Genomic DNA, 14,755 nt, shown 5'->3' on the forward strand with positions numbered 1-14,755 from the left:
TTTAGATTACTGTTTCCCCTCAGTTGCACCTGCAACCACACGTGCTACTCTTTAAAGACTGTTTTTGTAATCAGTATATCTTGCAGAATTTATTTTCCAGATGAGTTTCAAATGATTTCATCGGTGAGTATCTCTGTTCACTGTCTGTCAAAGGCCCACAGCAAATGTCCACATCAGTTCTTTATTACCAAAGTTTACTCAATGATATTATGATGTATTTGGACTAAAAAAAAAAAGTCCTAAAAGAGCTATAAAGCTATTGCGGGCATGTACTTACCCAATTTCAAGTTTTACTATTGGGCAGCCAACCTCCAAATAATGCAAATATTTAATCCTTCCACAACTAAATACTATACGTATTATCCAGTAGATGGTAGTGAAGTTCAACAGTGCCAAAACAGGCCATTCTAGAAATTCAATGCCTCCATAATCATAATTTACATTCAAGGGGATCAGTACAAATCTGATACAGCAAGCACTTGTTATACAGCACAGAGAGTGGGTACATATAAGAGAAACAGAATCGGTACAATTATAACATCACTGCAGTAGTTGTATTAAATAGATGTAGAATAGACAGAGGTCTTCGAGTTCCCTTCTAGTTATTATCATTATTACTATTCATTTCTTTTATCACTGTACTTGTGTTTCTGTGGGACTTCTATTGTTCTGCTCTGACAAAAATCAATAAAGTATTTGTAAAACTGTCCACATTTGGACAGTTAAGTTTCCACCATAGACTATATTCTTCTCAAAATCTGCATATATAACTGAATTGGTAGAGTTTGTTGTGTAACCTCCAATGAGCAAACTTGGGAGGACAAGCAGAAATAAAAGTAGAAAAAACATGAACCAAACACAGGCTGAACAAGCAAGAGCAACGCTGGCAGAGTAAACATAAACAGGATGATCAGCTGTGATCTGAAACGTCAATATAAGAAGAAGCATTTCAAGAAAAAGCATAATTCTCTGGTAAAATAAGGAAGGATTTAGCAAAGTGAGAAGTAACTTCTCATAAATAAAATAGTGTTGATGAATGAAGTAAAAATATAATTACAAAGAAGAGAATCAAATCGGTGACGGCAATTAAAGTTGGTCAGAAAAGAGGGAGCTGCATGGTGCATAAACATCAGAACGATACGAGCTGCAGTGTTAATGCTGTTTTCAATACGTAAAATCATTTCTGGAAAAGGTCATTGACAAACATTAAACACTTTCACAGCAAGTGACTTTAAGCATTTTCTATTTGACTAAAGGACAACTGAGAACTGAGACACCATGCTGCATATTAGATACTGTACTGACTGGATTGCAGCGCCAGAAAGTCAGATTTAGGGCACCAGTAAATCAGATTTATTTATTTTTTTTATTCAGATGACACAGTCTGTTCTTGGAAAAATCCAACAATATTGACTCCTGGAGAGTGGGGGGAACACCCCTCCTCCCTTAGCTGTATGAATTACTAGAGAGACAAATTGTCAGGTAAGCTTTCAAATCTATTACACAGAATTGTCAGAGCAGCCAGGCATTGTAAAATCCCCAGGCCGTCTGTCATATTAACAAAATTACACCACGTTGCTGACACACTGACAAGTACAACAAATTGCTCTAATTGGAAACCAAATGGATGTTCGTCGGCGTGCGAACTCAGCCGCGCATGAAGGGATTAACAAAGAAAATCGCTTCACAGAAGAACTTCTCTTGCCGTCTCATGCAGTTTTTGGTTTTCCGTGTGCATATCAGCTGTTCTTCATAATACCCTGTTTCTGAGCCATTTGAATTGATTTGTTTAACATTTGACCTGTTATGTAACAAGTGCTGGTGTATCTGTAATGTGATTTGTGGGTTTGAATACCCCTGGGACTGTCTTCTGTTTGTTTATACCCCTAATTAAGTCAGAAATGTCACTCGCTCCACTCGTGATGCTGCTACGTGTATTTACAGACATTCACTAAGCCCATCTATATGTGGACCCACGTATGTCTGCCTCTATTTTTATTACGCCTCACTGTGTTTATACATTTAATTTCAGGCACGACATTAAATCACAGTTTTGGCACAAGTATAGGAAAAAAAAAATCCTTCTGAAGATAGATCACACTTGTGGCCTGACAACACCGAGCTTGATAATAATTCCACCGGCAGCAAGTGAGGACATGCTGTACAAAATGTGTGACATGTGTACTATATAGTCACACACACACACACACACACACACACACACACACACACACACACACACACACACACACACACACAAACTGGAGAGACTCCAAGCCAGCTCCAAAGACAGATTGGAGGAAAGTGTGTAATTGTATCTCGTCCTAAACAGGACCATCTTGTGCCATGTGACAGTCAGTGGAGCAAAGAGCTGACAAAAACCTGCCTGTTATGCAAGTAATTCACAGGCACCAGACCCCCTGCAAGATGATACCCGACCTGCTGTAAAGACCAAATGCATTCTGGGTATGTATTCTGAATGAAGAAAAGAAAAAAAAATAACAAAAAATAAACTGTATTGGGGAAAAAAAAGAAGCAAAGTTTGAGGCTATCTAAACTAACAGATTTGTAGTATTAGTGTCCGCTCCTCTCCTTAGTGTTCCCTCATCCTTAACTGCGAGAGCTTTAATGAGCCGATACATTCGCGGGAAGATTTCAGGGACAAACATCCCCGTAAAAAGGTGAAATGTTCCATTAGTCGGGATCACAGAGAGGCTTTGTGCCGTCGTAGCAGGTGGTAATTCTGTCGAGGGGGCACAGAGAGAGACACTGCCTGTCAGTCAACACCTCACTTGACTCCCCACTCATCCAGTTATATAACATACCATCACACAATAAACAGGCTCTGTTTGCAGGAACAGACACAGTCAGGCACACCTGGGAAAGCCGCACCTCCCAGCAGTCTCAGTACCAACTGTGGTGCTGTGATGTTGCATTGTGTTGGTGATTAAGGATGCATGGGCACCATCTACTGGTCTATTGGTGCAATAACAAGGTCCTACAACTTTTTATTTTCTTAAAGGCATTTTTTTTAAACTATTCATCTTATTTATTTTTTTTATTTTTTTTTATGTATATAGATGTTCAAATTCAATTTCTTATTTTAGAAAATATGGTAACACCGTGTTCATTAGTTTAACTTTCTATTTCAGCAGGATGGATATTTTAAAAGTCTATTAAAGTAGTGTACTGAACACTGTGCATGGAAATATGGCAGATAAACAGAAAGGAAATTATCTCCTCAGCTCACCCAGGAACTATAATCCATCTGGAATGTGTCGGGAAAACATTGCACGATGTCGCCTGAGAAATTTCGAGAAGAGAGAAAACAAAAACAAGAAAGACTTTATGAAAGGACAACAGAGTGCCTTCCTGAAATAATACACAGTACATACAAAATTGTACACTAGTTTAGGAACAACGTGGAAGGTTAAATGAAAAGTAAAAGTATGGTTCCAAAATTGGGGTCTGAGGACCAGCCAAGCCCCATGTAGAGGTCCCCGTGGGGTCCCAAAGTGATCAGCTCACTATTCACTGAAGAAGTTCAGAGAGATTATGTATAATTTGGTTTTGCTCTCTCCACAGTTGACTGTGCACTTTCAGGAACAAAAGATAATAAAACAAATCCCAAGTGTGGGACTCAAGCAAATCCTGAGGATATACAGTAAAAAAAAAAAAAAGTTCTGCGGTGTATTTGTTGGCCTTCAACGTGAAAGAAAAAAAAAAAAGAAAACCTGGCTGGACAAAGTTGTGTAACAGCTCCTCATGGCTTGACATTAAGTACTCTAACGGGAACTTGAGAAATGGTGTAAAATAATCTGCTTTTAATAAAATATTACACCTCCACCATGCTGTTACAGCACAGGTCTTCTTTGGGGCATAAGAAATGAAATATTTAATGCTTCATATTTCAAGCCGTTCATTTAATTTCAGATCAGTTTAATGCTAAACAGAGTTTCTGTCAACTTAAAAATAGGTTTTGAGAGGTGACGTGTAAACACAGACAACACGCTGAGCTTGTATGGAGATGATCACGGTGACAATTATAATTCAATTCCAGTAGATGGCAGCCTTTTTTTACATTTGGCTCAATAAAAGGCTCATCCCATGTTGACTCAAAGGGTTTCCCTAATGGGGGTTGGAAATTAAAACTGAGGTGCTCATTTAAGATGAAAGCGAATGTAAAAGGTGTCACCACTGAGGGATGTTGAATAAATGGATAAATCCCTCTGAACAGGATACAAATGAAGACACAGTGGAAAACATTTTCTAAAACTGAGGAGGTGAAGGAAACTCTGAAGTGACGTGAGACTCCTGAAAAGGTGAGAATGATTGGGTCATCATTTTAAAACTTTGATGTGGACATTTCAGTGAGATCCAAGTAAGAGTAAATGCGACAGATAGATGCAAACAGAAGTACGTGAGAGTGACAATGTGTGTGTGTGTGTGTGTGTGTGTGTGTGTGTGTGTGTGTGTGTGTGTGTGTGTGTGTGTGTGTGTGTGTGTGTGTGTGTGTGTGTGTGAGAGAGAGAGAGGAGTAAAGTAGGGTGGGGTGTCGGAGATGTAGCAGGTGGAAGACATGGTGGAGGCAGAGACAGAGGAGGACATGGCAGTAGGGCAGTGATTTAATTAGCACCCTCTACCCCCTCCAGCCCTTCACTCATAGCATCAATAATGCATGGCCCCTTGTTTCCACTGCCATAATTAATCCTCTCTTACTATAATTAAAAGCCAAAAATCCCACAAGATGGTTCAGCTTGGCCAGGCGAGGGGTAGGGTTGGCACGGGAACTGATGAAAAACTCCAGAGCCTCACGCTCACCCTGTGGACAGACAGATCGACAGATAGAGGGACGTGTTGACAGAGAGATCAATAGACGACCCGACTCTATCACAGGCGGAGAGAGGGAGGCATGAAGGCGAGCGGAAACACGAGGAAATATGTGGCATGCAGGCAAATTAAATGAATGGATTTGACAGACGTGAACGGCTCCTTGAAAACGGGCTTTTTTTTTTGTGTTTGTGAATGGGTGAGAAAGTGAGGAAAGAGCGAGCCAAGCACACATCTACCAGCCCCAGAAAAGGAGGACGCACACACACACACACACACACACACACACACACACACATGCTTACAGAGGCATCCTTCTCCCAGATGAGGTTTGTCTCCGCTGCAGCCAAGACGAGAGGGAGAGGTGGAGCTTTCTGATGCTGCAATTAGGACCACACTGTCTGGGCGAGCAAACAAGAATGAATATTTCAGTCCGGAGATCTCCATGGGTACCTATTGGTGGGGGCCAGGCACACCTACAGGCACGCACACACACACACACACACACACACACACACATAGGCAGATACCCGGCTTACTGCGGCTGCCAGAATTATTCACCTCCCAATCACAGATGCCACAATTATCACATCAGTATCACGGCGTAAACGATGCCAACTGTTATGCTCATTGAACTATTGTACAAGGTTTACAATATGAGTATAAATATGCATCAGTAGGAACAGTCACAGTATGTAGCTGATGCTTTCTCCCTTTGTGGAAAAAGGTGCAACGAGCATCCCAGCTTTGGCCACGTGCCAGGAAACAGCACAGTTGGTGGAGCAGAGGTCATTTCTCAACCTCGATTCCTTCTCCTCCCTCCGTCTCTCTACTTTCCTCACCTCCTCCTCCAGACAGAAAGCGCTCGCCTCGCTCAGTCGCCTCTTTGGGCTCTTCAGCGGTTTTTAAACGGTGCTTCACTCCAGAAGCAGCTCCAGTGTGCAGGTCCTCTTCACTGCACACACACTAACATACACACTCTACACACACACACACACACACACACACACACACACACACACACACAGAGGACTCGTACAGTAGGAGCACTCCCTCTGGTGTGGGTTCATTGTCGATGCTCCGTGCAGCCCTCCTCCTGCCCCGCCGTCCTCGGCCCCATCTCCACTTGATTTATCGCCCTAAAATACCACTGCACTAATTAGTCAAGTAATTAATTAATAGGCATTTGCATTTGTGCATATGCAATTAGGGTGCTGGAGAGAGGAGAGTGCAGATGGGGTCCGGGAGTCTGGTGGGGGGTGGGGGTGGTGTGTGTGTGTGTGTGTGTGTGTGTGTGTGTGTGCGTGTGTGTGTGTGTGCGTGTGTGTGTGTGTTTGTGTGTGTGTGTGTGTGTGTGTGTGTGTGTGTGTGTGTGTGTGCTGTATTTCATATCTGTGCTGGCAGAAGTTTGCTCTTCTTCCAGAAAGACAAGTGAAGTGCAGGTCATCACCTCACATGTCTGACAGTGAGAACAGGAGGAGAAGGAGGAGGGAAGTGGGGTGGGAGGGAGGGATGACAAAGGTATGGAGGTGTGGCTTGATGACTTTGAAAGGCTATTGGGTGTCATTTGACCATGGAGGAAAAAGGAGTGATGGAGATTTTTATATCTTAAAGGGAAAGGGGCTGAGATTTAGCATTTAGCCTGTGAAAAAAAAGCACAGCAGGTGGTCCTTACTTAGGACTAATCCGCATACAAACCGGATGCAAAGTCATTCTAAAACACCATAATTCCAAACAAGCTCTCCTCTGGCGTTTCAATATCAGATCAAAGACTCCCTGATTGGAGTCGCCCAGAGCCCAGTGCTGGCTGAGGCCACACTGTTGACATTTAGCATTTATTTTGGCAAGGTGACCTGAAGGTTGTTTGGGACTTGTTGAGAAGCACCAACCCCCCCCCCCCCCCCCTCCCATGACCACAGGCCCTCACATTTCCCCCTCCTCCTTCTACGGTGCAGCTGAGGTAGGGATAGGGCACCGATTTGGCTGGCGGTGAAGCTGGATGCCCCTCTACACACACACACGCGCACACACGCGCACACGCGCACACGCGCACACACACACACACACACACACACACACACACACACACACACACACACACACACACACACACACACACGCTGACACAATCACGCCACCATGGTTTGGGGCAGTGCCAGGTTATCATCCCCTCATCCCACAGGGGGAGGAGACACATTAGTGAATGTGCAGCATCACGGCTCCCTAGCCACAGCTACCAAACTGCTGGTGACCCCGGGGATGACCCCCGCAACCTCCCAAACACTCCCCCGGTGGTTTGCCGTGGAGGAGACGTAGGGGTGATCCGGAGCCCAAGGACATGATGAGCTTCTGTCTGCTATTTCTCAGCCTCCAGGTCCCTTATCCCTCAGCCCGACGGGTCTCGTAGTGCCAAGTTGGACTTTGTGGTCATCGGGCTCATTTCGCCCACATTAACTCCACTAATGCCTCCTAAATAGAGAGATCTCCGAGCTGGTGATGGACACAATGCAACAAATCACACATACTGGAGCGACCGGGATGCTGGTGGCGAGGAATTCTTGCATCTCCGCAACACCGATGTGCCAACATGCCTCCTCCTAAATCTTGGGCACCTCTGCCAGCTCCTACCGGCATCAATTCCCTGTCATCTAATGCTACACCCACACCAACCCACCCCACCCTCACCCCCTCCCTCCTTCCTCCTCATTTTTCATACATCCCTAGTGGGCCTGCACACCTGGGTCTCACTCTCTCTCTCTCTCTGATGCTCGCCCCTGCAGGCGCCCCTCTCTCAGCCTCGCCTGCTGAAAAACACACCAGCAGCGGCTCTGGCAAGCCTGGCGCATTCGGACACAGCTACCAGTAAACACTTGATCGTCTCTCACACACACACACACACACACACACACACACACACACACACACACACACACACACACACACACACACACACACACACACACACCGTGCATGCAGCAGAAGCCTATGTAATATTATACATTTTAATCAGATTAATTTGCGCTGGCAAGTGGGTCATCTGCACCCGTTGCTTGGGCCCACAAGAGTCAGAACAAATGACAATTGGTTTTGGTTGTCTTTCCTCTGAATAGATAGAAGCATAATTTGATCCAATTAGGTAAATAAATAAACAATATGCCTTCTGTTCCATGGCCTTAATGCACTTATAATGCATCCCCATCCCCCTACCCCCACTCATCTTTCTGAACCGGGGATGTGGTGGAGGGTAAAAAAAAAAAAAATCCAGCAACTAAACAAACCAGTTCACCTCCATTCATTTGCTGAAGAGTTAATTGATGTTATTGTATAATAGGCTTTATACAGTAATATCGTATCATCTCCCAACACTTGTATATGAGGATAGTCTTCAAAAGAGGGTAATTGATTGAGTGATTGATTGATTGATTGATTGATTGCTTGTGTGTATATTTATAGCAGCTCTTGTTCGAGGTCATCCTACTGTACTGTCACTTTATGCTAATTATATTTATATAGCTTACATGAGTGACCCTGAGGTGTGACCACCACTTTTAGGAAGTATATGATTATACATTGACCTTACACACTTAATTGTACATTCACTTCGTTTAATATCATCTTCCTCACTGTGACTGCTGGGAAATCTGTGCAGCTCACCTCTCAATTGTAATAAAAAAAAAAAAAAAAAAAAAAATTAAAAAACACTGACTCGTGAGTTTGGCAGGTGAATTAGAAAATCCTCAGGTTTCATTAAAAAAAAAAGAAAAAAAAAGAAAAGATAATTATAAAAAAAAAAAAAAAATTAAAAAAAAGTAGCCTCCATGTCTCGAAACAGCCGCACAGGTCAACAATGATGAGTTTTGTTGTTCCACCATTTTATTTTCTCCCTCTCTCTTCTGTTTTTCCTCCTTTTTTCTGGCTGTGTGAGCGCTAGCGCGGTGACAGATGGCTGAGCCCTCCTCCTCCTCCTCCTCCTCCACCACCTCCACCACCTCCTCTCTCTCTCTCTCTCTCTCTCCTCTCTCTCTCTCTCTGTGTGTCTCTCTTCCCCCGGGAGGGCAAATCTCTCCGAATGCGGGCGCATGTCAATCACCGGGCTCTCATGTGATGGCTCTTGCCGGTGACGTGCCAGCCATATGGGCGCTGGCATCACAGCCTTAGCTGGTATGTAACCCCGTCCCCGGTAGCTCACGGTTGCCACACGCGCACTTCCACACACACACACACACACACACGTGCATATTGCACACATGCATACATGCTCGCTCGCTCGCTCACTCACTCACTCACTCGCTCGCTCGCACATATACACACAGACACGCCAAGACGCACGTTCGTTCATTCGTAGGCTCCGGTTATTCGAGTGCGCGTGCTCGGGGAGAGAAGCGCCGCTAAAACAACCCATCAACACCGGCAGTGAAAGAAAGCCCGCGCGCTTCCCTGCACCTATTACACCGACAGAGAGCGGAGGTTCGTTCGCTCGCTCGCGCGGTCCCTGAAGATGGTCTGAAACTCTAGCGCGTGCTTTTTGTGTGTGTGTGTGTGTGTGTGTGTGTGCGTGCGTGTGCGTGTGTGTGTGTGTGTGCGCGCCTCCCATCCCCTGTGAAGAGCCCGAGCCGAGGTAAGTTGGAACAACATAGCTGGAGAAAAAAAAAAAGAAAAAAAAAAAATCCGGGATGCTGAGGTGCCCGTCCAAAATGGAGGAGAAAATTAATCCAATTAACAGATAAACAAATGCATTTTAATGTCAAGTGTTCACGTTGTCCTAATACACTTTTAATATCTTGTTTTATAGGGAATAATTATTAAACTGGAAGGTTAATCTATTTGGCATGAATCCACATGGAAATCTAGTCGCCTTCAGTCTCTGTGACTTTGTTCCGGTATGTTCGCATCGATCCGGGACATGCAGCCTCTTTAAAAAATGTCCATTCTGGCGATGACACACTTTGAAACCCAGTCTGACAAAAAAAAAAAAAAAGAAAATGTCATGAATACATTGACATGGGAGGGGGGGGGGGGGTTATTTCCATGTTTGTCAGTTTATTGGCTTACGCACGGGCGCGTGCACACTTATGTCCTCACTCCCTCGCTCTTCTTGCCCTTCAACTTCTGACACCCAAATCTACCTGGATTATAAAAGATATGATCAAAATAGCACAGGCTCGAGTCAAAGAGGCAAGCCGTCTCCCGGTCCCGGTCCCGGTCTCGGCACCTCCAGGATCCTTTGCAGGCAGCCGGTCCCGAGGATCGGAGGAGCCCCGGACCGGCAGCGCGTAAATAGATCACATCGGACCACTAATTTAATTTAGAGATTCCTGCGTCTGGGACCTTGAATCTGAGAGACAAAAGACAAAAGAGTGTGAACAATAAGAATTCCTTTGGAAGATTTTTTTTTTTTTCTTCCTTTAATGTCAGCTCGTTTGCCTCAACGAAGGACGTCCTCGGGCTTAATGGGAGATTTATTGATGAATTTGTCGATGATTTGCACGTTCAGTCTCGTAGCAAATGAAAGGGTGGGACAACGCCATCGAGTGTGACAGGCAGTCTGCAGCATGATTTATCTCTGTTTGTCCGCTTTTATCTTCAGCAATCTATCTCGGCATAACATTGTTTAAAGCCACAGCCAGTGCTGTTTCAGTAGAGCAAATGGAAGCTTTTTCCAAGATTGGACATTTGTGTTTCACGACTTGTGGGGTTTTTTTGTGTTTTTTTTTATATATTTAACGAGGGCTAAAAGGATACAAGCGATTTCCATCTGTAAAAGGTTATCGCTGACTTAAAAAGTGCTTTGAAATCGCGCACTCGTGCATACTGAATTACGTGTGAAATCTATTTCGTGTAAGCTGCACGGTCTGTTAATTAAACGTTGTTGTGGGCTTTTTTTTTTTCTTCTAATTGAGCGAGCCTCCTGAGCCTGAGATTTAAAAACTAGATTTTGCCCCTGGCACACCCCCCGAGATAATTAACCAACCATCACAGCCTACCTTACCATGATGGGCTGCAAGTCTATCTGCTGCTGCACTACAGCATCAGAATAGAAGGGAAGGAGGAAGCCAATCGAGGCTTATTGAATCTGTCAAAGATCACTTCGTCTCTCTGTACTAATTTTTTTTCTGGGATGGGACTCCATTTGATGGATAACTGGTAGGCGATCAATTTATTTTCGTTTTTCAGATGTTTAAATTAACACGTTTCTTTCATGGTTAATTGTTTGTAGTTAATAGAGGATCATTTTAACTAGACTGTAGGGATTTTATTTATTTTTAATCACTTTTTTTTTTTTTACTATAAATTGTTTTTATTATTATTATTATTACTATTATTATCATTATGATGGCTGTATTGACATTTAACACATTTTCTTTTTTCGAGGTGTAAACAATTCTTCTGGTTATTTCTCAAAGGTTATTCTATTAAATGTGTTCTCAAAGCCCTTGTTCAGCTTGATTTAAGATATGTATAAACGCCTTAATTCAATAATCAGCCAGACTTTAAACGGAGTTCCAGCCTATCAATTAAATTAAAAAAAAAAAAAAAATCCTTTTTGTTGCCTGCACCAAGGAGAGGTGCGTAGTGTGGATGAATAGTGCTGGAATGCAGCCAGGAGTGTATATGGGCGTCAGGAGGAGTGAAAGTGGGGGCCCCCATGGGACCTGTAATGTGGCCCCTGCCGCTGGGACCCGCTGCGAGAGGACGCGACAGGGCACACGGATGACAGCAGGGAATTAAATGGGGATCCGTCTGGCTGTAACCCAGCGCAGAGCTTTGAGGGCTCATTTATTCCTCTTTTATTTCTTCTTTTTTTTTTTTTTTTTCTTTTACACAGATTTACACTTTTTGTCCTTTGGGGGCAAAAACAAAGATTCACTCTACACCTCGAAATGAAAGATTTCATCTTAAGAATATGTGATATTTCTATCGGTCCAGTATTTGGATGTTTATGGTGAAGTGCGTAATAGTGAGTTTTTAAGATTTTGTGACTGTAATTGGAGATATTGGGAGCGGACATGTCCTCACAGCCACATCCTACACTGTGAATTTACTGCCCTTTGTGAGGCCTAATTTTCGATTTTCTTTCTCTCTAACCAGAGCCACAATGTTGACGAGGCTTTTCAGTGACCCTTCGCTGCTTCCCGACGTGCAGAAATACTCCGGCTGGGCAGAAGACAGCGACGACGACGATTCCAACATCAAAGATGATGACCAGGACACCCAGGACGACATGGAGTCCTCTGATCTGAGAGGAGACAGCCGGACACACTCTGAGCATGCCGAGGAAGACGACGAGGACGACGAGGTGGAGGAAGAAGACGACGGGGAGGACACGGAGGGGGACAGGCCCAAGAAAAGGGGCCCCAAGAAGCGCAAAATGACCCCGGCCCGGGTCGAGCGCTCTAAGATGCGGCGGGTAAAGGCCAACGCACGAGAGCGGACCCGCATGCACGACCTGAATTCTGCGCTCGACAATCTGCGTAAAGTGGTGCCCTGCTACTCCAAAACGCAAAAACTGTCCAAAATCGAGACACTGCGTCTGGCCAAAAACTATATCTGGGCCCTGTCGGAGATATTGCGCTCTGGGAAAAGGCCCGACCTTGTGGCCTACGTCCAGACGCTGTGCAAGGGACTCTCCCAGCCCACGACCAACCTGGTGGCGGGATGCCTGCAGCTGAACTCCCGCAACTTCATCACTGAGCAGCAGTGTCCGGAGGGGGGCAGGTACGGGTCCGGCTCCTTCTCCATGCATTCCTACCCGTACCAGAGCGCGCGTCTGTCCAGCCCCCACTGCCAGCCAGGCTCGAACTCGCACCCGCTGAGGACGCACGGCTATTGCTCGGCTTACGACTCATATGGTGGGAGTGGATCCCCGGAGTACAACAGCCCCGAGTATGAGGGGCCTCTCAGTCCGCCCTTATGCGTCAATGGCAACTTTTCCGTGAAGCACCAAGGCTCCGCGTCCCCAGACAACGAGAAGGGGTACCACTATTCTATGCATTACTCCGGCCTGCCTGGCTCCAGACCCGCCGGAGCCCACAACCTGGTGTTTGGCTCCTCAGGGGCCCGGAGCGGCATTCACTCTGAAAACGTCCTGCCTTACCACGACATGCACTTACACCACGAAAGGCCCCCCGCGTATGATGAACTGAACGCGTTTTTTCACAATTAAATGATGAAGCCTATCGTGCGTCCCCTTGCAATCAACAATCTATCCACGGCACACTTTTTGACAAGCGTACCCGCCAGGATTTAGGCATTCTGGAGATTCACTCGTGTACCATTAGTGTTTATCTTTTAATTTGGTGTCTTAACTTTGTGTTTTTGCTATAGTCAGGGATGTAGTGGAGGGTAATCCATCCAACCCACGATTTTATGTTGCGCAATAGAATTCATCCAGCGTTTTAGGGTGAAATTTGAGAAACAAATCATATCAAGATTTGCGACGACAAGGGAATAATAATAAAAAAATAAAAAAAAGTTAATATTTTTAATGTGTGATTTGTGTTTGTATCGGTGGTTGTTTGCATTTTGATGGCTGGAAGTCAAAGTTTACCCACTTATTTATGTACCACTACATCGCTGGCTGCAGCTTTGTTCCACACGCACACTGGTGGTGGCTTTCTAATGAAATTAGAAATACACCAATAAACAAGCTAATGCAAATCACATTTGCTCGCCTGCAATTGTGAGATTTAGGAGGTTGTGGTTTTTGAAGAATAAAAGAATGCAGAGGGAAATGCTGAACTCAGAAAAAAAAAAAATGTGCTGGCTGGGTTGTTTTAGAAGAATCTGTTCTCCAGCAAATCAATCGTTTCGCATCTATGCAAAACCCAACGAGACCACAGAGCGGGCAACGAGGCCCAGAAAGACACTGTATGTTTCATCAGCACTGTTGCTGCACGCACGGGTGCGCTCAGACAAAAGTACACACACAAACACATCCACCCACCCACCCACACACACACACACACACACACATACACACACACACACACACACACACTCACTGGAAATAATACCCATGAAAAACATTCTGGCCAAAATGTTAGACATCTAAAAAAAAAAAAAAAAAAAAAAAAAAAAAAAAAAATCATTAAATACACTGAAATCAGACATTTTCTTGTTTTAGTTTTTACTTTTAATCATGAAATTACATATTTTCTTCTATTTGAGGCATTGCACTATTTTGATTTCACGTCATTTTTTTGGTTGAATATTTGTTATTTGCAATCTGCAGTGCTGATTCAGTTTATTATTATTATTATTATTATTATTGCACGTATTTATTGTGTTGTTTTTTGTAATTAATGTTAATAGTCTTTGAAAATGAAGGGAACCCTGTGTTGAGCATTGGTTTTTTTTTCCATAAAATTCAAGTCTTTCAACTTTGTATTCAAACAACTGTGTGGTAAAATAAAATGACAATAAATGAGACTGTGCACATTGATTGTTTTTATATCACTTATTGAACATGACGTATGAATTAACTTTCGATTTTCTGTCACTGAAGGATTTTAGATTGAATTTATGGCTTTATATGGCTTGAGTTATTAAAGGATGGCTTGGTGCCTTTAGATAAAAAAAAAAAAAATTAAAAAAAACATAGCCTGGATAATATGAGTCTGACCAGGCCTGGTGCCACAACCTGCAGGAGTTCCTCGGAGCCTCGGGGCCTTTTTCTTATAAAATAGGACAGGAGGGAGAGAGCAGTGTTGCCATCCTCCCCAATGCAATGAAATGGTGCCAATGCGTCATTTTTTCCTGGCAAGCAGCTCCAATTTACAAAGCAACCTTTAAAAAAATGCATGGAATGATTTGAATTGACCTGTGTGGACTTCAGCAGCTGTGGTGAAGACATTTGGATTTAGATTTAATCCACAAGCTGATTGGACCTTGGTTTCTTGACCAGTAATGTAAAATGGGAGGGAAG

The 14,755-nt window shown here is 44.0% G+C and overlaps 1 protein-coding gene across 4 annotated transcripts; it reads left to right on the forward strand.

Moving 5' to 3' along the window:
• The first annotated feature begins 8,966 nt into the window (after positions 1-8,966).
• On the forward strand, positions 8,967-14,272 carry neurod2 (neuronal differentiation 2). Of its 4 annotated transcripts, none has more exons than XM_069148623.1 (2): positions 8,967-8,991; positions 11,920-14,272. In XM_069148623.1, the coding sequence occupies exon 2, from the start codon at positions 11,927-11,929 to the stop codon at positions 12,992-12,994; it is 1,068 nt and encodes a 355-aa protein (XP_069004724.1). In that variant the 5' UTR covers positions 8,967-8,991; positions 11,920-11,926; the 3' UTR covers positions 12,995-14,272. The 4 variants fall into 4 exon arrangements, with proteins under 4 accessions (XP_069004724.1, XP_069004722.1, XP_069004723.1 ...); XM_069148621.1 differs by lacking the exon at positions 8,967-8,991 and adding an exon at positions 9,020-9,448; XM_069148622.1 differs by lacking the exon at positions 8,967-8,991 and adding an exon at positions 9,856-10,974.
• Positions 14,273-14,755: the final 483 nt, after the last annotated feature.

The sequence above is a fragment of the Embiotoca jacksoni genome, unplaced genomic scaffold (assembly GCF_022577435.1).
Source record: "Embiotoca jacksoni isolate LCO1_2020_lvr unplaced genomic scaffold, fEmbJac1.0.p SCAF_15, whole genome shotgun sequence".
In the NCBI taxonomy this organism is placed as follows: Eukaryota; Metazoa; Chordata; class Actinopteri; family Embiotocidae; genus Embiotoca; species Embiotoca jacksoni.